This window comes from Salminus brasiliensis, chromosome 6, assembly GCF_030463535.1.
Source record: "Salminus brasiliensis chromosome 6, fSalBra1.hap2, whole genome shotgun sequence".
NCBI lineage: Eukaryota > Metazoa > Chordata > Actinopteri > Characiformes > Bryconidae > Salminus > Salminus brasiliensis.
In genome coordinates this window covers 12,330,225-12,351,139 of record NC_132883.1, presented here as the reverse complement: position 1 = coordinate 12,351,139, position 20,915 = coordinate 12,330,225, and the positions used below count along the sequence as shown (strand labels likewise).

Genomic DNA, 20,915 nt, shown 5'->3' with positions numbered 1-20,915 from the left:
TGTGCATGACGCAGCAGACGCCCGAGTGTTTGAAGAAGGGGGACTGCAGTGCTTCATCAAAAGCAAACAATCTCCCCTGCACTGTCCCGCTCAATTCAGCATGTCCACCCACTCAAACAGCACAGGATGGAATGTGGATGGGTCCGGAGTCCTGCAATGTCAAGTGATGCACATCTAACAGAATTTATTAAAGCAAGAGGGAGACTCCTAAACTGACGCCCAGCCAAAACTCCCTCCGTCCATCACTGATTACGACGACTAAATCAACCTCAGCATCCTCAATCTGGCTAAAAGCCCTTTATTGCAAACTGGCCTTTCTATGCGCCGGCCACTTTTGTGTCACAGAAACTGTTGCGGTGGCTTTGCAGAACTATGGTGAAAACTGCCATTTAGATGATGTGATAAAGCCCAAAATTCTTAAGTCCAGACGCAGTCAACGGGCCACCTAATGCACCATACCTTGAGCAATAGACTCCTACACTAATCAATGAGGTCGTTCACAACGATCACACGCACCATGTGGTGCTGCAGCAGTACCGTGCATGCTTTATTTTTAGACATGGGACACAGGAACCATTCTAGTGGTTTATAGGCAGATGGTAATGGTATACAATGCAGTATTATACACGGTCATACACACATATGTCACTTCTGGTGAACTTCATAACCGGACAATGTTATTGCAGCTAATTATGAAGGTTGGGAATGAAAATGCCCAGAGAAAATTGATGATCACTGTATTTAGTAGGCATGATGATATAGATAGATATCATAGATGCCAAATGAAACCAAAGAGGGTTCATATATCTTCACGTGAGTTCTAGACCAACTAAATGTTCTTCTTAGAACCTTCCCTCCAAACCAATAACTACTTTAAAAGAGATGGTGAATAGTATGATCTTTGAGTGTGTTATTAATTTGTATTCATTGTATTAATTGCATTTCTGTCAAAGTCTAGATGTGCATATTTTGACATGTATGCCAACAGCAGTTTCTCATTAGGATTAATTAATTTAATCATTTAATTTAATAAATAACGTTGCAAGTGAAACTCACCGAGGTTCATCATCTTTGGAGCGCTTAGGGCAGTACTTCTTCACCAGGTTCCTGTAAGAGAACAGACATATTTAGAAAAATACACACATGCACACACAGAAATTATGAAACAATAAGTTCAGACACCCACGTTTTTGAACATAAACATTGCTCTACTTATTCATTTCCATGTGCAAGAACAAAAGAAGTCAGACTAAACAGTCTGTGTAGTTTACATATCAGAGGGCTAAACTAGGTCAAAGACAGGGGAGAAACCAAACACTATGTTAATTTCTCCTCTCTTTGCTCCAGTTCTTCCCCAAAACGCTGTATTTACAGGTGGAGGGAGCGGGGTAGTTCCCTGATAAACCAATTCTCTCGAGAGAATAAGCCCCACCATGTTTCGGCATGTTCCTCTCCCGAGGGACATACAGTGGGGGTTGCAGGGTGTGTGTGTGTGTGGGGGGGGGGGGGGGGGGGCGCTAAATGAGTTCTCCTCCCCCACCCAGATGCCCACCGAGCAGGGCTAATGATGCTTACCACTTCCTTTCAATGTGCTTCCTCCAATTCACTTATAAAGACTGGTCACACTGAATACTTCCCTCTACAGAGCTGATGCTTTAGTACTATATTAATCAGCACTGCTAGAACAGACACAACCCTAGAAAAAACTAATGCAGATAAAAGGTGGCGTATATGTTATAAGGAGTGTATGTTGCTGACTAACCAGTGGTTGTGGGTATGATCTTTTTTTGACAGCAAGGCTTTCCTTCCTGCACAACTTATATTGTTTTAGATAGTAGATGCTGTTCTGACAACATAGACTGTGTCAAGCACTATCTATAGGTCCTGTGATGACAATTTACTTGTCTTGCAGTCTGCTCTCTGGCTGAACTTGCTAAGACGTCCTGACCTGGTCAAGTCGGCAGTTGTTTTACTTGCAAATTTTTTTCCAGACAGTGTTACGACTGATTTCTATTTTTTCTTAGATCTTTTTCAATCACCAAGACTCATATGCATCTACAACCTTTCCTTACAGACCTAAACGTCTGGGGGTTAAATAAAACAGGAAGGGATTCTCAATACAAGGTATGACCCGTTTGGACTAGTGTACTCGGTAGTACGGACTTGGGAAGTGTGACTCGCCTGTACAAACTGAGGTCGGGAGGACATTGTACAGTAACTATGCAATTGGAACAGCAGTATGGTGTGTAACACATTCTGGGATATTTGGCTGATCCAAGTGCACACAAGTCACCAGCTGATGCATCTTTGATAACCTGGGCAGCACAAGAACACATCTGAGCATTTGGACTGTACTTGGCTAGATGCAAAGTTTTGAATGGAGCAGTACTTGGGCTTGGATTGCTAATGTTTCACAAGTGCGCCAAGCAGAAGAACACCAGTACAGACAAGAACGCATTTTCTAGTCTGCAGCTGATGTGCTGCACCTATTTTTCATTTTAGCTATTTAAGTGGGGGTGTTCCTCAGAACATTTTATACCTACCTTTTCACAAGTAAGTTCTAGCTACCAGTAATGGTCAGCCTAGAGTGAGTTAGTTTTCTGTAACATCTGCACCATTTAAGATTGAACGCAAAATCCCTCCATTTTCAGGATGAGCTGTATGTTGTGTGAAAACTAATCAGCAGACAGATTTAATAATTTAGTGGAAATAAAGCGGATTGCTGCATCACTTTCAAAATTGTTCAAGTAAAAATCTCTATTTTTAAAACGTGCTAAAAAAAGACAAGGGTTTTTATGAGGTGAGTGTTTGCTATACCATGGAGACAAAGAAGAAATAATTAATACTTGACATCAGTTTACTCTTCATTATCGTGATGAAGTGTTCTAATAAACACAGCAAAAACAAATGAAAAGTCTCTCTCATTATAAATGCTATTAGTCAGAGCTGTCCCCCAGAGACTGCTGGTCTTCCCAGATAAACAAGCCTCTGATCTGCTCAGCACTGTTCACGCCGCCTAAGTCGGTGTGCCTCGGTGTGTAGTTTGCGTCGGGCAGGCGCAGCTGGTCCGAGTCAGGCAGAGAGAGGCCTTGTCAGATACCTCTGGTGTGATGCTACAATACCACTATCAGAGAGATTACATGGGGTGATGCGGGACTCCACTGCTGTATCCAAGGCAACAGGGTAACACCCAGGGGGAGAGCAGGGAGGCCTGGCTTACTTGAGAGGGGAGGAAGAAGAGAGCGAGGGGGGGGGGGGGGATTGGGGGGGGGGAAGGAGGGGGAGAAAAGGGCCACAGCTGCAGCTCGGCTCATTTCCTGAAGCAAATTTATGGCATGTGTCCGATCCTCCGTTTGATTTTTCATCACATCATCACACAACTTACGCCCTTCAAGGCAAAAAAAAAAAAAAGCATTCTAAAATCGCACACTGAGGCATTACGACATTAGTGCATGCTACTATAGAGTCAATCAATAATATAGATTGAACAGCAGGGTAAGTGCTTTAGGCAGGGCATTGGGACTGAATTAGATGCATAAACCAGTAGAAACAGACGTGAATCAGAAATAAACTACTGGTCAGAGCTGGTCGTACAGAACGTTACATTCTTATTTATTACATTAATAGGCTCAATTATTTGAATAGCTCGAAAGCATAGTCACATGACAGTGTTTTCTGTTTGTTGGCTTTTGTTGCCTCAAGCAAAACCAACCAACCAACCAAAAAAAGAGAAAGAAACGAAACATTAAGCTGACCTGTAAGCTGCAGTGTGTTGAACATGTGCCAGACAGATTTGTAGGGGAGAAATGCACGTTAGTTACACAGTGACCTGAAGGAAAGTGGCTGACTGCCACTTTAAATCTTTGGCTGCGGTGGTGATTTGTGAGCCCTTAAAATGAAATTTCTACAGGCAAATACCAGCTAGAAAAGCTGAGTCTAGAAAGATGTCGCTATGTGAAACCAAAAAAAAAGGAAATAGGAAAAATAATCAAATACAAAATGTCTCACTGAAATCTGCTTTCTTAGTCATTTTGAATGAACTATGCGCCCTTGCATCAGTAAAGACTTTTATTTAAAAAAAAAAAAAAAGAAAAAAAAAGAAAAAAGAAAAAAAAAAAACCTACAGGGCATTAAAATGTTTTTAGTGTGTCACAATTCATGATAAATGAACCAATAGAAATGTTTCAAAATAGCCTACAAAATCTTTTTTCCCTTCTCCTGCAAAGGTGCTGTTTTGGAGATTTATGCCAAGATTATTATATATAAATAATAATAAATAATATATAATACAAAAACTAAATTACACAAATATATATATATATATATATATATATTTTTTAAATCACTTTAAACAAAATCTAGGTGTTATGCATCAATGTTGGATGGTTGGCTGGTTTGACCCCTTAACACTCCAAGGCGTATTGCACACTATGCTGTATTAGTCAGTAACTACAGGGATATCTGTACAACCTGGTGGGGCTGTTCTCTGGTAATAGAAGTTTGTAATATCACTTTCGGGCCGCAGGCGGGTCATAGGCATTTTGAGAGGTTAACAACCAGATCAGTAAACAGCTAACGCTCTAACAACATTCAGGGTTAATGTTTTTTTGATTTTTTTTAGTTTCAAACATCACGGTTTACTGCCACAGGTAGTATTACACCCACCATGGAAAAGTTGGTGTACAACACTGCTGGCTTGGTGCCATTTTAAGTCCAACATAGCGGTAAGCTGAAGGCACTTACAAAGTGAAGGTGTATGCTGATTAATAGAGGGAGTAAATAATGACGAGGCTCTTCTGGCTAACCTGCTTCTCTCTCACTCCACTGCGGCTTAATACTTAGTGGAATGGCAGATTGGGTTTTAATTCAGTTACAGTAGTTTTACAGTTACAGTTTTACAGTTAGTTTTTTAGGAGGTAAAAGCAACTAGAATCCCTGTAGACAGCAGACCACCCAGCAGAGCACCCAGTGTCTGAACAGTATCCTGTCTGAACAGCACTTTAGCTTTACAGGCAACTGCTGTTGACAATCATCCAGATGTGCCAACAGAAATGTTTTTCAGAATGAATATTTAATGACTGTTTTGTCAAGATCTGTCAATTAATTTTACTTTGTAACAGTCAGGTGAAATTAAAAGACCAGGAACTCATCACTGCACTGCCATGATTTATTCAAACATTAGATATCCAAAGCACGCTGGCACCGGGAGGTCAGTGCTGATGTGCATACATCAGATACGTCCGGGTGTGTGGGCAGTTATTATTAGAAAACTTACCGCAGCTGTTTTGCATAGGTTTGCTCGATCTCCAGCCGCTCCTTCACAAACTTTGCATAGCGCTCCAGGAAGTCGATGCCCCATTGTGTGTGCTTGTCGAGGTTTTCAAACTGGTCCTGTGGGAGGAAGTGGGAGAACACAGAGGGGCATTGAGAGGTGAAGGAGACAGCTCTGTCACTGCTCTGTTTGTATAAGACAGGATATATGAATATGTAATGGTTTGTTTGAGGAATACTGATGATTTTGCTGTGATACAGCAGAATACGAATCACAGCTGAGCAAATTTCTGCACTCGGAAAACCCGGTTGGCATTTAAGAGCACATCTGAGCTCACCTCCCAACATATAGAAGTGCTAATATTTGACCACAATGACCTGACAATTCGATCATGACCTCATCTTTTAAGTTCATGTCACCAATTATTATTATTTTTTTTAAAACAGCACATAGGTATTGATGGGTACTGGAATTGTGATAAACTGAAACTGATATTAAATTCTATTTAATATTAAAAAATATTTTTAAAAATCTGATCAAATCCTGTACCAAGTTTATCTTCATGTCTTTTGAACAGACACACTGATGTGGTTTATTACAGTATGACTTCCTTTAGTCTATAAAAATGAATTTAACTGAACCACAATTAAAAAATGGGAAAAAAAGGATTAAAATTTTCGCCTGTATTTATGGAGATTAGATTGGTGATGAAGTCCAAGCTTAGTGTCTGAAAGCAAAATTAGCCTAGCATCTTCAGTAGTAAACAAAAGCAGCACACATCAGATTGCAGACCGCAACTGTTTCTTTAAGCCATTTTAAAGATTTCTAAAGAAAAAAAACAAACATAAAAACACAAACAAAAAACAAACAAACAAACTGACCATTATTGGCATCACAAAAGAGAATCTGAACGCTTACATTTCTAAACAACTTAAGAATTTAATTGGCCAAAAAGATGTGGTGCATACCACATTTCTGAGTATTACAAATCAATTGCAATTTATTTAAACATCCCAAAACCAACACAATGGAACTGCTATAATCAGATGACATTTGGCATCCCCAATAACGTAGATCCATTTATCCGAATACGTTATAGATCGGATAGAACACTTCTGACATTACGCCTTTACAAATGCAAGTGCTATTTTGGAATGTGTGCTGCTAAATATCAACCTCATAAGAACACAGTTAGGCTGACATTTGTGGAAAATGAACAGGTTCCCATGTGGCGGCCTACATGCTCTCTCAGTATAGGGACTGCTATCCTTAGCAAGTCCCCATAAAAATGATGACGACATTGCCCGCAAAATGGCTGCCTGATGCCAGTTTGGTCTGAGCACCGAGACAGCATTATATCACCTTATTTTCCCAACCAATACGCCAACTCCGATACAACACTGTGCCTGAAATACACATCTGCGTGCTGGTCCTGCAGGCCAGGCAGTGGCTGTAGCTTTACAATCTATTTATGGTAAAGCTCTCAGACGAGTACAGAAGACCCAAAAAAAAAAAACAGAACGAAAGGAAGTGAGAGAGATAGGCAGGAAGATACAGAGAGAGAGACGGAGAGAGACGGAGACAGAGAGAGAGACAGAGAGAGAGAGACAGAGAGAGAGAGACAGAGAGAGAGACAAAGACAACTCTTAGACTGGAAACCTGTCTGTTCAAACCAAATGGGAGTTAAAGGAGCCACAGGCTGTACAGCGCTGGCCCCCGTCCAGCCTGGGGCAGTCAGACTGGGTTTCATGATGAGTCGGGGAGAGGAACAAAGGACGAAAGAACCAGCAAATAAACAAGAGAAAAAGAGAAATAGAGAGCGCGAGAGAGTTAGCAAGCCTGAAAGAGAGGGAGAGCTAGCAAGAGACAATGAGAAAAGGAGAGTGCGCGAGTGAGCAGATAAACCCTAAGGCAGCATATTCATAAGAGCAAGCTAGTATTCCCTCAGACAATTTCCCCAGACGAGAGGAGATGAGGCGAGGAGGAGGAGAGAGGAAGAGAGAGCGAGAGAGCGAGAGAGAGGTAGGGGAAAGGAGGCTCGCTCACTCAGCATGTACTCTGCTGTGCAGCTCTGGCACTGTTTCTGTGGGACACAGTGAGGTAGAACAGCTCCAACAGATTTCCTCACAGAGAGAACAATAGACAGGCTTCCCCATGAACGCTCTCAGTGCAGCGTGGATCACAACTACTGAGACCTCAACGCCACAAACACACGTCCACAAACAGTTCAGGCCTGTCTTCGTCATCACAGTCTTTCAAACAGAGGGTGGATAAACAACGTCACTGTAGGAGGACATCAGAGCTTCTAGAACACAGAAGAACTGCGTATATCTGCACAGTGAGCCAAACCACCGCCTGCTTAATCAAGGATTTCCATCTGAGTTTAGAACAATCAGGTCTGGAGGTCTTGGACCCCTTTTATCTAGTGTGGGATCTTTGCAGAAAACAGCAAAAGAAGGGGCAGTGGTTGCTCAGTTTTTTTTTTTTTTTTTTTTTTTTTTTTTTTTTTTTAGAGCAGTGGGTTATTGATCACAGGGTTGTGGGTTTGATACCCATGTCCGCTAAGCTGCCACAGTTGGGAACTTAGCCTAGTGGACAGGAAATTTGAACCTACAACCCTGTGATTAATAACCTAGTGCTCTTACCTGAACCACTGGAGCAGAGAGGCTTGTCACTGCTCAGCCCTAAAGCAGGGCTCTTAATCCTCTCTGGCTCCAGAGGCGCTGGTACAAGCACTAGTTTATTTATCACAGGGTTGTGAGTTTAAATCTCACGTCCACTAGGCTATCACTGTTGGGCCCTTGAGCAAGTCCAGAGGCATCGGTAAGAGCACTGGGTTATTAATCAAGGGGTTATGGTTTTAATACCCCTGTCCACTAAGCTGCATGTATCGGCGCCATGAGCCATAGCGCCATCTGCTTAACCAAAGATTTTTTAATTGAGTTAAGAAAAGTTTCTGTTCCAAGTTGTTTGCAAAGCCTCCACAAAAAGCGAGCGCTACTTCTTAAGCACGGCTGATGCTGTGCTCTGACCCTGCGAGGATATGCAAAGAGATGATCTTCACCGTACAAATATAATAATACAAGTACTTACATTAAATAATTTAATAATAAATAATGCAAACTCCTAACCTATCATTGGTTGTTTTTAAATGGATAAATAGGAGCAGCACACAGAGAGAGAGAGAGAGAGAGAGAGAGAGAGAGAGAGAGAGAGAGAGAGAGAGAGAGAGAGAGAGAGAGAGAGAGAGAGAGAGAGAGAGAGAGAGAGAAGCAGTACGTCTGGAAGGAAGCAAGCAGTGAACAAACACAAAACGCAGCTTGACTCTGCGGCAGTTTTGCCAAGGGCGGACTGGTGCTTTATTTTGGACTGGTGATGCTCAGAGCAAGCTTATGTGCATGTGTGTGTTTGTGCGGGTGTGTAGGGGTGAGAGAATCCGACAAAAAGTCAGAGTGTGAGAGTGTGAGAGAGAGAGAGAGAGAGAGAGAGAGAGAGAGAGAGAGAGAGAGAGAGAGAGAGAATGAGAATGAGAATGTGTGTGTTTTGGTAGGGGCGGCCTAGGAGAGAGTGTATTACTGTCAGTCCAGTAGGCACTCGGTGCTAGCCCCTGCAGCCATGGCGTCTGAAGGAAATCACTTTAGCAGCAGTCTGGTGCTTCAGTCGAGTGGAAAAACAGCGATCCCACGGCCATCTGCAGCGATGTAACCATCGCTTAACGTCAGTGCACACAAAACACACACACATATATAACCGACACACAACCTTTGTGCATTACGTCACTGAAGAGTCAATACGAACCATATCACTAAGACTTGTAACTGCTCCGCCCAGCAATACACCTGCTTACACATTCCTGAGTCATCAGGATTAAAGTTCAGTGCTGAACTAAGACCAGTTTGCTCTTCCATAACCAGACAACTGCTCAACACAAACCTGTTCTCAGGTCAGAGTGGACAAGGGGGGGGGGGGATAAAACAAAATAAAGAACATTAGCATAGGCAGTTTCATAAACTGGTTGAGCTCTATTGACTGGAATGAGGTCAGTGAGAGAGAGAGAAAGAGGGGCGTTTCCTGGTTCAGGTGTGGCAGAACTCAACTGAAACCAATGGGAGCAGCCTACGTTTCACATAGTCGCACAATCTTACCCGCACAGAGAAGAGACAGAATAGCTCGGCCTAACACCAGAGAAGCTTGAACCGCTCGTTTAGGATCACTTTCAGTTTGCAGAGATCAGATTACCTGACAAAGCTATGCACTAAGCGATGTTTCAGGCATAATCCCCTGCAGGAAGACCCATACAGGGCGAGTTGTACTGAGTAATACTGAGAATGCCTTTGCATTCAGTCAGAGCTGTGGGTTCAATGCTCACTTCCAGTAAAGATAAGGTATAAGCTACACTACATGTCCAAATATTTGTGGACACCCCTTTTGATAAATGCATTCAGCTACTTTAAGCTGCACCCATTACTGACACAGATGTACAAACGCACACACAGCTTTTCTAGTCCCTGTAGAGAAGTATTGCCAATAGAATAGGTCTCCCTGGAGCAGATAAACATGAAGCCATTAGTACCACGGGTCAGATTCTTAAAAACTACCATTCAGATGGTAGGTATTGACCATTGCATAACCGGAACAGCCCACAAGACCTGCCTGTTGAATTGGAAATGCTCTGACCCAGTTGTCTAGCCATCATAATTGGTCAGATCCTTACGCCTGCCTTTTTTTCCCTGCTTCCAACACATCAACTTCAAGCACAGACCGTTCCCTTTCTACTGGCTGTAAAAAAAGTTTCTATAGCTAATCTGTAAATGTGATGGTTATATGGTGTGCAGGCCTAGGGCCCAAGTTCCATACAAAGTTCCAAAGCTGGACAAGGACAGAGGGTCCAGAGAGAAGAGGTCTTCTACAATATACTGCAGAGTTGAAATCACTGCATATCATGGGTTAAACGTATTGTACAGATGGTGAGAGACTTGCTCCTGCAGAGGGTAATGCTAACAGGCCATGCTCACTGTGCACAGACATTATCTTCATGATGATGGCTGTGATCTCTCAATGCTGCCCATGTGTAGTAGAGGAGGACCACAGGGGCCTGCAGCCTCTAAAAAACCGAGGCCTCTTATAGCCAAGGGAAAATCAGAACCACATTCTGTTTAAGTGACAAGTTAATGTCTTTGACACTTAAAGGCTCATAAAATGTGGGACAACTGCAGAGTTGTGAAAAGCTACATCATTAGCAAACCAACAAACAGACCTAGCCTACATTAAAATGCATATTATGTGCTGTATATTACAGGACTGGGACAGAATGTGGTGAAATACAAACCAGTTGTTATTTTAAAAACAGTGGTTCTTACACACAGGGGGCGATGGACACCAAATATGCAAGGACCGAACCACATTTTACACAGTTCTGAGAAGAATTCCAGTCTCGTTGTGGTCCTACATTGTGGAAAACAAGGGAAAAGAAAAGAATTCCATGCCTGCAATAGAGTTTCCGGTCTTCTGGCTTGCACTCTTTTCCTGAGGGCTACTGTCGGTGCCAACGGCAGATGGGCATGCTCAGTGTGTCTACGGCTCCATATCTTACATCATCTTACTTTCCCTCCAAATGTCCCGCATTCATGAATAATTAATGCCATGAGTTCATCAAATTCCCGCCTCCCTTTGATGACTGGCATTTATGGTTGCTAGGTGATAGGACTGGCAATGCTGGCAGCCGTTGGATCTCAGCTTACAGACACCTGATACGGATCTCAGCGTTGACTCCATTGTGAATCGTTACGGACCCCCTGCTGCATCAACTCCACAGCACAAAAGAGCGAGCCCAGCGCAGGCTCACTTTTTAGCTGGGCTGAGATGTCCATGAAATGTGGATTTGGAAGGGAATGGGAAGAGGGGGGGGGGGGGGGGGGGTCCTCCGCTTTTAGGCTTCTTGAGAATTTCACTTCAATCCACAAGCTTTCCGTTCTCTGCTAAGAGGTAGTGTCTCTGACGTGGGGCCACATCCAACTTTATTAGTTTGCCATTTTTCCAGACGTCCTTATCCCCCTTCTCCCTCTTGTGCAAAGCTGTTTGTTTGTGTTGAACTCTGGTTGGATCATTCCTGCGGCTTGTACAAGAAATCTCAATTTCCAGTTACAAGGCTCATTTACAGGCCTGCATGGCTGCAGTCAGTAAGGTGAATGCGAGGCATGCTGTCTAACTCCACAGGCTACAGTAAATAAAGTACCATGACATTGTTGTTTACAATACACTATGTACAGGCAGTAGGGGTGTAATGATTCACTCAGGCTAGGATTGGTTTCGATTCTTGAAACTGGGTTCACGCTTTGATGCACTCGCGATATTCTGAACAAAATTTGTAAGACCTGTAGAATGAGGATTATCTATGTTGTTGCAGAGTCTACTAATGAGACTAGCGCTGGGAATGGGTTGCAGCAATGTAGTGTTGAAGCAATGGAACTGCATTAGTGGCCACAACTAATACAGTAGCATTTTTTCAGGGTTGTGCAATATATCATTTCAGCATCTTCATCGCAATGTTAATCAAAGGTCATGCTTTTTTATTTTTTGCTGTTTGATACAAAAGAAAAATTCCCACTGTTCACATTTTCCGTGACATATTTACCAGGTTATATTTGCCCAATATCATTATTTCACTCCAATCCTGATTACAACAGGGTGCGAAAGATAATTAGGGATGGAAAGATAATTACACGCTAAATTATTGACATCTTGTGACTTCTGATGAAGTCTGGTAAAAAATAAATTAATTAATTAATTATACTCAATAAATGATAGAAAAAAATGCACATGGTTACATTTCTGATTTGCAATGTCAATTTTTGGCCCACTGTTACACCCCCAACAGGCTGGGTCATTCATTATAGTACGTTTAATTGTAGCGCAGACTCCTGTCAAAAGATGGACAGCCCTTTCACACATGCACGGTAACCCAGAACTTTTCCAGACATTACTCGGGGGAGCTTTATGAGAATGAGAGTGCAAATGTCCGGATCAGTTGTACTGGACGTTACCTAGGCTTTATATCCTGCCAGCCTCCAAGTACAAAGTCTGGGTAATGTCCAAGTGAGCCAATGTACGAATAATGCAGGTAATTTTCCTGGAATTTCACAGTGAATGTGTTGATATCTTTATGTAGGAGTCGGTAGCCTTACTCGCGATCTTCAATGTACTGTAAACAAAACACTGCTATTTCTGCAGCATACTTTTTTGCGTCCTGCCATGCCGCCTGCATATGCTACACAGACACCGGTTCATGCCTAAATCATGCAGAACATTTCCTGGAGTGAAAACATGTCAGACCCAGAAACAAAATCCAACTGTACGCTACATGGAGCTGGGCAATATGACAATTGTTTTTTTTTCGTTTTGTGATAAATTTTTGTTATTGTGATGACGATATGCTTTTCTCAGCGTATCGAGGATACTATTAGTGCTTCATAAACACTTAGCTGCTGCAGATTTTACTACAAACCGTGTAATTAGACTGGTTTAATTGAAGATGAAGTGCAGCAGATGTTGAATAAGATGTATTCAGTACGGGAGAGCATCTGAATAGTTTATAAAAATGTGTCGCTACTGATGTTTTTACTCTGTAATTACATGTATTGTGATAAATATTGTGCATCACGAAAATAATCTTTAAATATTGTGATATAGTATTTTTACCATATCCCCCAGTCTTAATGCTACATATTTAAATGGGTAACAGCAGACATTTTTCAGCTTAGAGTTTACATGTGAAAACTGCTTAATAGGCCTTAAAACGGCTTCAAAAAAACGTGAGCGGTTAGAAAATAGACTGGTTGGAGTTCACTGTGGTGAGCAGAAAAGTTACCTTGAGGCAGTTCAGCTACAACAGCACCAAGACCACACTGGATTCCAGTTCTGTAGGCCAAGAACAGAAAGCTGAGGATGCAGTGGGCGCAGACTCACTACAACATCCTCTGGTCCGATAAATCCAAATAAGCATCATCTCTAGAGTTCTTTCCAGACTCCATAACTGGTCTACATTAATCTGGGTTACACAAGTGCTGAAATCCATGAAAAACATATTGCAAAGCAATTCCTTACAGTAATGATAACACACTGTAAGACCAAGAGCTGATGCAGATAAAAGCTGAACAAATACCATAAATAGGCCCTTAAACCTGCATATCCCAAACCACGCCACAACCAGTGAAATCTGGGGGAACCTGAAAGACAATAGCCATATCAGGGGAGGCATCTCCTCAGAACAAAACATCCTCAGGCAGAATAATGAAAGGAAGCTGGGTCAGAAAGAGAGCAGGAGCATGAAAGCCTCGCTGGGTTCCACCAGCATGACTAAAGTCAAAGGACAAGGCAATAAACACTGGGCTACATGTGCCTTCTGCAGTCATGGCAGCTTATTTCTCCACAGAAGCAGCGCCTAGGGGAACGCAGGTAAATGCAAATGGTGCTTCCACATTGCTTTGAAATCAGTGCTTCATTTGCATAGACATGGGTGCAAGTGAGGAACAGTAATCACAGCCACAGACTGCAAGCAGGGCCCAAACAGGGCGTGCAGGAATTCAGACGCAGACGCGCGTCGCAGGCACACTTCATCTGACGTGGACGGAAATGTCGCGCTGTCAGAACAGCTAGCATCAACTGTACAGACGCCCCGAGCCAGGCAGAGTTAACCTCTGTCCTGCCAACACCTCCCCGCCTCCCCGCCTCGGCAAGCACATGTCTGCACTCTGCTCTGGTTTCATGTATTAAACATTAAAACTAATAGGGGGAAAGGCACATGTGAGGGGGTTGAGGAGAAAATGCTAATCCAGATCAATCATAAAGTATCAGATTTCAGTTAGACCGTAAGTGAATTTGGCTGTGGTGTGGGTTGACTCAGATTTCAGTCCATTTTGATCATTTTGGCTCTCTAGGATGAACCCAGAATTTATTAGATAATGTATTTTAAAGTTAATTTATTATTTATTTTTGGCAAATATTTCTTTTTCAGTTTTGCTTTAGAGGAAATTCCCAGGTGAGGCTGGGGGAGGGGGTGGTGTGGAGAGGTTTTTGGCTCAGATGTTTCAACCACATCCTCTCTGCTACCTGCTGGCTTAAGGAAGTGCCCGAAAGCATAGTCCCTTGCTTCCCCTTTCATCCTTCCATGTTCTGCTTGTACAAAGCATGAGCGTAGAGTTCCACATATCAGCTCTTTAGACAAAATCAGGAAAGCATAGGCCTGAAAATGATGAATTATTTTGACAACAGATACATTGATTACAAAATCCACTAATGAACTGCACTGTTAATGTACTAATGTGCTATCAAAACAAAGAGGGCTAAAACAGCTAGGGGTGTAACTGTACACAGAAGTGTACCTGGTTCAGTTCACTCCACGGTTTGGATATCACAGTTTGGCTAAATGGGAAAAAGGAACAACCACCAAAGACTAGGTTTCTTTTCCCTGAAATAAACAGTAGTGCAAGTTACAGTTGGTTCCACCTATTGTCATATAGACCCTGCAGAGGTAGTTGCGACAGCCTGTAGTTTATTAAGCAGTAAAACATAATCGCTAGCATGGTGATGTAATCGTGTAGCTGTGCACCCCTATTAGCAACTTAAACAAGGCTAAGTTAACATGAAGGTTAATACTACAAATCAAAATGTACCTCAAGCGAAATATCCTGGCCTGATTAGTCCTTCACCAGTGTAAGGAAATACTGGGCTTCTCTGCCAAGTTTGAGAGCGCCTGTGATGTTGCAGTCCTTGGCTGAAGACTGGCCAATACATCAAAACTGGGCTTTACTGAAAATCATCTTCACTGAGGATTCCCAAGGTAAGACTTTTGGCTCCAAAAAGAACTTCTCAAAGTCCTTGAGCCCAGTGGTTTCCACAGTCTGTCTTGCTAACAGGTTCGAGTCACTTAGTAAACAGCAGGTCCAGAAATCTATGAGGTTCTTTGCATCGCTTTCTCTTCAGATGGCCATGCGCCATGGTCATGGTCCCGGTCAGACTTCTAAAATGATCCTGAACCTTAGAAGACGGTCCTACACTAGTTTCCACAAGCCAAGTACTTTAAAAATGTTTTAAAAAATGTCAAATAAATATACAAATTTATAAATCAGTCAATGTTATCGGTCAGCAACATCTTGTACCTCCCCAAAATCAGCACTGCTACTGATTTGGGCCCTACTATTAACACAAATGGAAAGCTGCTTCAGAGACACTGTAGCTGGATATGTGGCTGGAACGCTGACTGGCCAGAAAGAGACAGCAGCAGTGGCAGTAATATGAGGCTCTCATAGGGAAGAAGTCTACAGGGAGGATCACATAAGCAGAGAATATAGTGGAGAGAGTGGTGGGGGGTGTGTGTGGGAGGTCAAAGATGGAAAGAAATGAAGAAAGGCAAATCCCCAAATCCCCAGCATTACATTTACTTCAGTTATGAGAGAAAAGACTGCGAACAGGAACCAAAACAAAAACACAAAAACTCCAGGTAGAACAAACCAGCCTAATGGCATCATTTCCTGATCCAACCTGCTACCAAGTTAGTAAACACTTTTACCTAGTTTCACAATGAACCTACCTACAGGCCACTTCCACATTATCAAGTCAAGAAGTATTCAATTCACACTGGCCAGGTTTTGTTATAATGAAACATGAACCCCCTTAAAATACAGAAATGTTGTATGCTGTAATTGTTCTATACAGAATTATGATTACATATATAACATTACATTTCTTTATATAAAAGAATACAAAAGAAAGAAAAAAAATAAAAAATCAACATAGCACCAAAAAGGTTCCGCTATTATTAGAAAATAACACAGAACCATTCTGGCCAAGAGTGAAGCCGCCTCAATCGTTCTCCGAGGACATTTAGAGGTTGAAAGTGCCTTATGATCCAGTAACAATGGGGGGAAAAAGTAGTCCAAAGTCCAAAAACTAACCTATACCAGTGTTCTTCAGTTTGAACCCTAATGTCCCACCACAGGATACAAGAAATTCTCATCTCAGCCCAAAAATGTACAACGACCAGAAGTCAGAGGGGCAGCTTAAACACTATGGCCTGGTGATGTGCTCAATATTTACAATTTATCTACTATAGGTTTGTTTATGCTGGAATTTGGAAAGCTGGGAGATTTGACTGTGTTCGACCACAAGACAATTAGTCCTTAGGTTGGGTATTAACACTGGATGGCACTCCAACCAAAGATACTGAATGGTGCACAGTTCCACTACTCCACAGAGCTTTATCTCCCTCCTCCAAGCTGACGGTTGGCATTAGACAAAGTATGCAAATTTACTAAATAAAAAGTGTCTGAATACTTTTGTCCATTTTAAGAGGTACAGAAATAAGCAACAACAAATGAAGGTTCTCTTAAGCACTCTTAAGCCATTTCACCCAGAATGCATGAAGGTCAAGAAGCATATTGATCGCCGAAAGCCTAACACAGCCCTATAGGCCAGTTTCACCTTACACTCAAGATAATGTAAGACCACTCATATGCACACAGCACAACGACAAGACAGTGCCCCAGTGTTCTGAGGTTGGCTGGCTTATTGAAGCACAACCTGAGCTGTGAGCGATCACCGGAAACGGCACCAGGAGGACCTTAGGAGAGGCCGCTGGAAAAACACTCACTCTGGGGTCCCTCGATCTCAGTTCCAGGCGGTGGCATTAGGCCATAAGAGAGCAAGAGAGAGGGGAGGAGAGGGAGTGCGAGTACAGTTTTACAGCCTGAAGCACAGCATAGCTACACAACATTCACACAGCAGTCACATGCGAGTCATATCCAGCTATTAACTGGCCTGTTTAACAATTTGCCCTTGGGTCAGGAACTGAACAGCATTAGCCATGATCAATTACTGGCAGCATGAAGAAGCATGACGCAGCATCCAAAACGATGCTTTCAAGATATTCTGCGAGGGAGTGACAATCAGAGGTTTTCAAAGACACTGGGCATTAGACAATTATGTTATTAGAAGACGACATTTTTGGTTACAAGAAATCGGAAGTTCCCTCAATGACGAAGTCATGAGTAACTGGACAGATCAGCAGCTGCCAGAAATGAAGGTCAGATTTCCGAATCATAACTTGACTACAAGAGCACCATGCAGCAAGAAGAAAGTGCTGATGAAAAGGGTTCACACACAATGGTACACCACTAAATGTAAGGAAGTGGGCAGCGTCAGATGCATTTATGGTCATAGGGCATGTTTAGAAAGCAGACATTACCACGGAGGTCACAACCCACGTACCACAGGGGGCTGTGAACAATGGCCTTTTATGAGCGACATTTTATGATCGTTCATGTGCCCTTAAACTGCACTCCAAGAACCAGACATGAAAACTCATGAGCAGTAAAGAAGGTGAAGCTCAAAAACCAAACCCCTGTTGTGGGCTTTGGTGGCTTTGTTCCCAGTAGGAGACTTTTTGAGTTTACCAGAGACTGAAACACCGGGGAAATATCCCTTTTTGGTCTCCCTTTGAGACCCCACATTTAAATAGGAATAAACCTCAACACTGCCCATCATTTGTCTATTGGCTTCATAATAGTGCTTGGACCCCAACGATTGCCACTTGCAATGTAATTTAAAGACACTGGCCTGGAAATATACTTACAAACGCAGACACTTTGGTCAACGCAGACTGGGTTTCCAATTTAAGGGACACTCCAGCGACAGCCAAGCTGTCATGTACTTGCCAGTCTTGGTTTTGATTCGTCATCTATTGCCCCTGTTGGCCCAGTATGGGCATTTGCGTTTGCGTATTTGCATCGAATATCTTTCTGGCCATATAGGTTAGAGCAGTATGCAGATATTACCTTGTTTTACACCAATTTCAGATAAAAATAAATAAATAAGCTCATTGTCTTGGTTGCTAAAAACAACCACAATTATTTCCATAAATGTATGTTTTTTTTAAACCACAACTGGAAAAAGAAAAAGAAAGCAACTTCAATGTTCTTAAACTTTCTTTTCATGTTTTGGTAAAATATTTCAGAATAAAATTACAATATCTATGGGTTAGCTGAATAACGAGAATTCCATTAAAACTATGAATGAACACAATTCCTGTGACTGGATATATTTATCATTCAAAATGACGAATTCCGCCGAAAGGCGATGGATGAGTTCGCGCATATGAAGAACAAAAGACAAAGTGCAGAGGAAGTACAAACTAATGGGTCACGGAGTCAGGGTCTGCAAGCTCTCTGAATAAAGACTTCATTCAAAGAGTATTCAAAGAGGGTAGAAGAGCTTGAACATGTGGCCAGCAGCATCCTTGGCAAACCACAGGCTGACGTTTTACCAATAATCACATTACTCAGTCGTTTTCCACACAACTGACCATTTTAAAGAGCAACGTTGACAGAATAAAGAACGCTTTTTAAATCTGTGGTACTCTGTAACGTTCCTCGTCTTAAGGAACATGCCTCCACTATATCATCAAATATTCACTTAAAGCAATTATTCTTGTTACGCAAGTACGTTAGACGTGCCGTATAACAGTGAGCAATCATTAGCGGGAGAGAGCCAGGAGATCTCTTGGTCAATCATAAACCAAACCGGCTCAGTAAAACTGAATCATCATCACTAATTGAATGGTGCAGTTGATGCACAAGCCACGGAAAGGCCTTGGGCCTCTATGGTATATGGCAGGAGGTCAATCTGGCTACTTCACTTCAGCCCTACGTTTAGTGACCTCTGTAATTACTACATGACAAAGTTAGAAGACTGCAGAGAGAGAGAGAGAGGGAAAAAAAAGCTAAAATGTCAGGCTATGTTTTTCAGCTCCTAAAAACGGTCCTGTTGGCAGCACTCGTGGTCATTAGCTGCAGGGCGGCCAATAGCGGAGAGCGGCTGACCCTTGCACCATCTGTCCTGGAGATGGTGAGGTCATGACTGTTTCGGAGCCAGGGAATGACATCTGACTGGGAGAAGCTTCAGTTCATCTCCCAGAGGAACGCAGGGAGGAGAGGCGTAGAATTAAGACCCAGAAGACAACACACACACACACACACACACACACACACACACACACACACACGCGCACCTTTAGCACCCTATATCCTCAGGGCACGCATGCACACAGAGACACAGACAGACACACGCAGCCCTACAGAGATACAAGTGCTCTCATCTGGGACTAATTAGCAACAAACTATGCAGCTGCTGATAGTGGCGTTAGATTACTACTAACTGATGTAGCCTCCAACCAGATTACAGATTAGCACTGGTATTCATTATAACCGTCGCCATCAGAAAACCCAAAATCACAAGCCAAGCAAGTCGAACTGAACCCCACATGTAATCACTCAGCTCTAGATCAGGATAACGGAACTAGCGTACTTCTAGTAACGTGGCAGCGAAGAGCTACAGAAACCTGGGTGTGGTTATTCCGCATTAAGCTGCAGGCCAATTGGCCAAGTCATAGAGCTTAACCAAAAAGCTGGGCAGGGCGACACCAGCGCTAGACGTGTTGCGAAACTCCACGGTCACTATTAAACCATTTGACTCCACAGGAATTCTCACTTACATAACATCCTTCACACAGAGTTACTACGGAGTCAGAACTGGTATAGCTTTTTACCCGTGAACCCGGGAGTTGTAGAGGGGAAGGCCATATCCTACATCCTACTACTATGTTGATGTCAAAGTCAGCTTTACTGTCAAACTGGACATCAAACATTTAAATAAATATTCAATAACGGTATTATCCTGATGTGGCCCAACAGATCAGAGTTGGGTCTGATTTGACTGTGTTTGAGCTGCTTTCTGCCGTTTTGCCAATGTTGACTAAACCTGCCATGACTTCACTGTTGAACTATAGCTGATCAGAAATGAAAGTTTAGTGGAAACACTCTGCCTCACTGGTGGGAGTAACACACACACATATATACACACACACACACACACACACACACACACACTAACCAGTATGTTCAAAACCAAGAGTCAGTGGGTTTTTGTTTTGTATGACTGAGTACTATAGGAGTTGCCTGGCCTGTGAATAACACAAGACAAGTCATTTTGAAACAGTTTATTTTATAACTAATACACATATTAAACATTTAACGTGTACTTTGCAATAAAACAGATCAAAATTAGACTTTTTAAATATTTAAAGACTTTTTTTACGATATACGATATTTATCACAAGCGTAAAAGAACAACATGAAAAAAAAAGTTATCCAAATACTCTCCCACACAGAGTACTGAGATTTTTAATAAAAAAATACTATTGAATTAAATAAGACTGATTAAACTCTTTGTAATGAAACGTGCAGTTAATCAGTGTTGTTTAAGTGCTGACGAGATTCCTGATACACTCACATATTGTGTGCCACCATATAGGACGAATGGACAAGAAAACCACCTAGTACTAGTTCTCACTCACACACACACACACACACACCTTCACTGTAGTGTTTTAAAATAACAGAGCAAAATGATCAGATCAATCTTATAAAGTTAATCAGTTAAAAAAAAAACTCCAGCTAATAAATCAGTCAAGAACATTACATTCTATAAACTATTTACTAAAAACATGTTACTTATGTATTAATTACAACAAGACAAGACCCCCATAACATGTTGGACACAGATAGAATTTGGCTTTTTATAGAAATACAGA

The 20,915-nt window shown here is 42.2% G+C and overlaps 1 protein-coding gene across 2 annotated transcripts in view; it reads right to left on the bottom strand.

The window, feature by feature from the left end:
• The window catches only part of fnbp1l (formin binding protein 1-like), a 53,710-nt gene that overhangs the window by 14,246 nt on the left and 18,549 nt on the right, over positions 1-20,915 (bottom strand). For both annotated transcript variants that reach the window (XM_072681665.1, XM_072681666.1), the window contains exons 2-3: positions 5,276-5,391; positions 1,057-1,107 (exon numbers count right to left, since the gene is read on the bottom strand). In XM_072681665.1, coding sequence (XP_072537766.1) covers positions 1,057-1,107; positions 5,276-5,391 — 167 coding nt within the window. The remainder of the gene's footprint in view (positions 1-1,056; positions 1,108-5,275; positions 5,392-20,915) is intronic.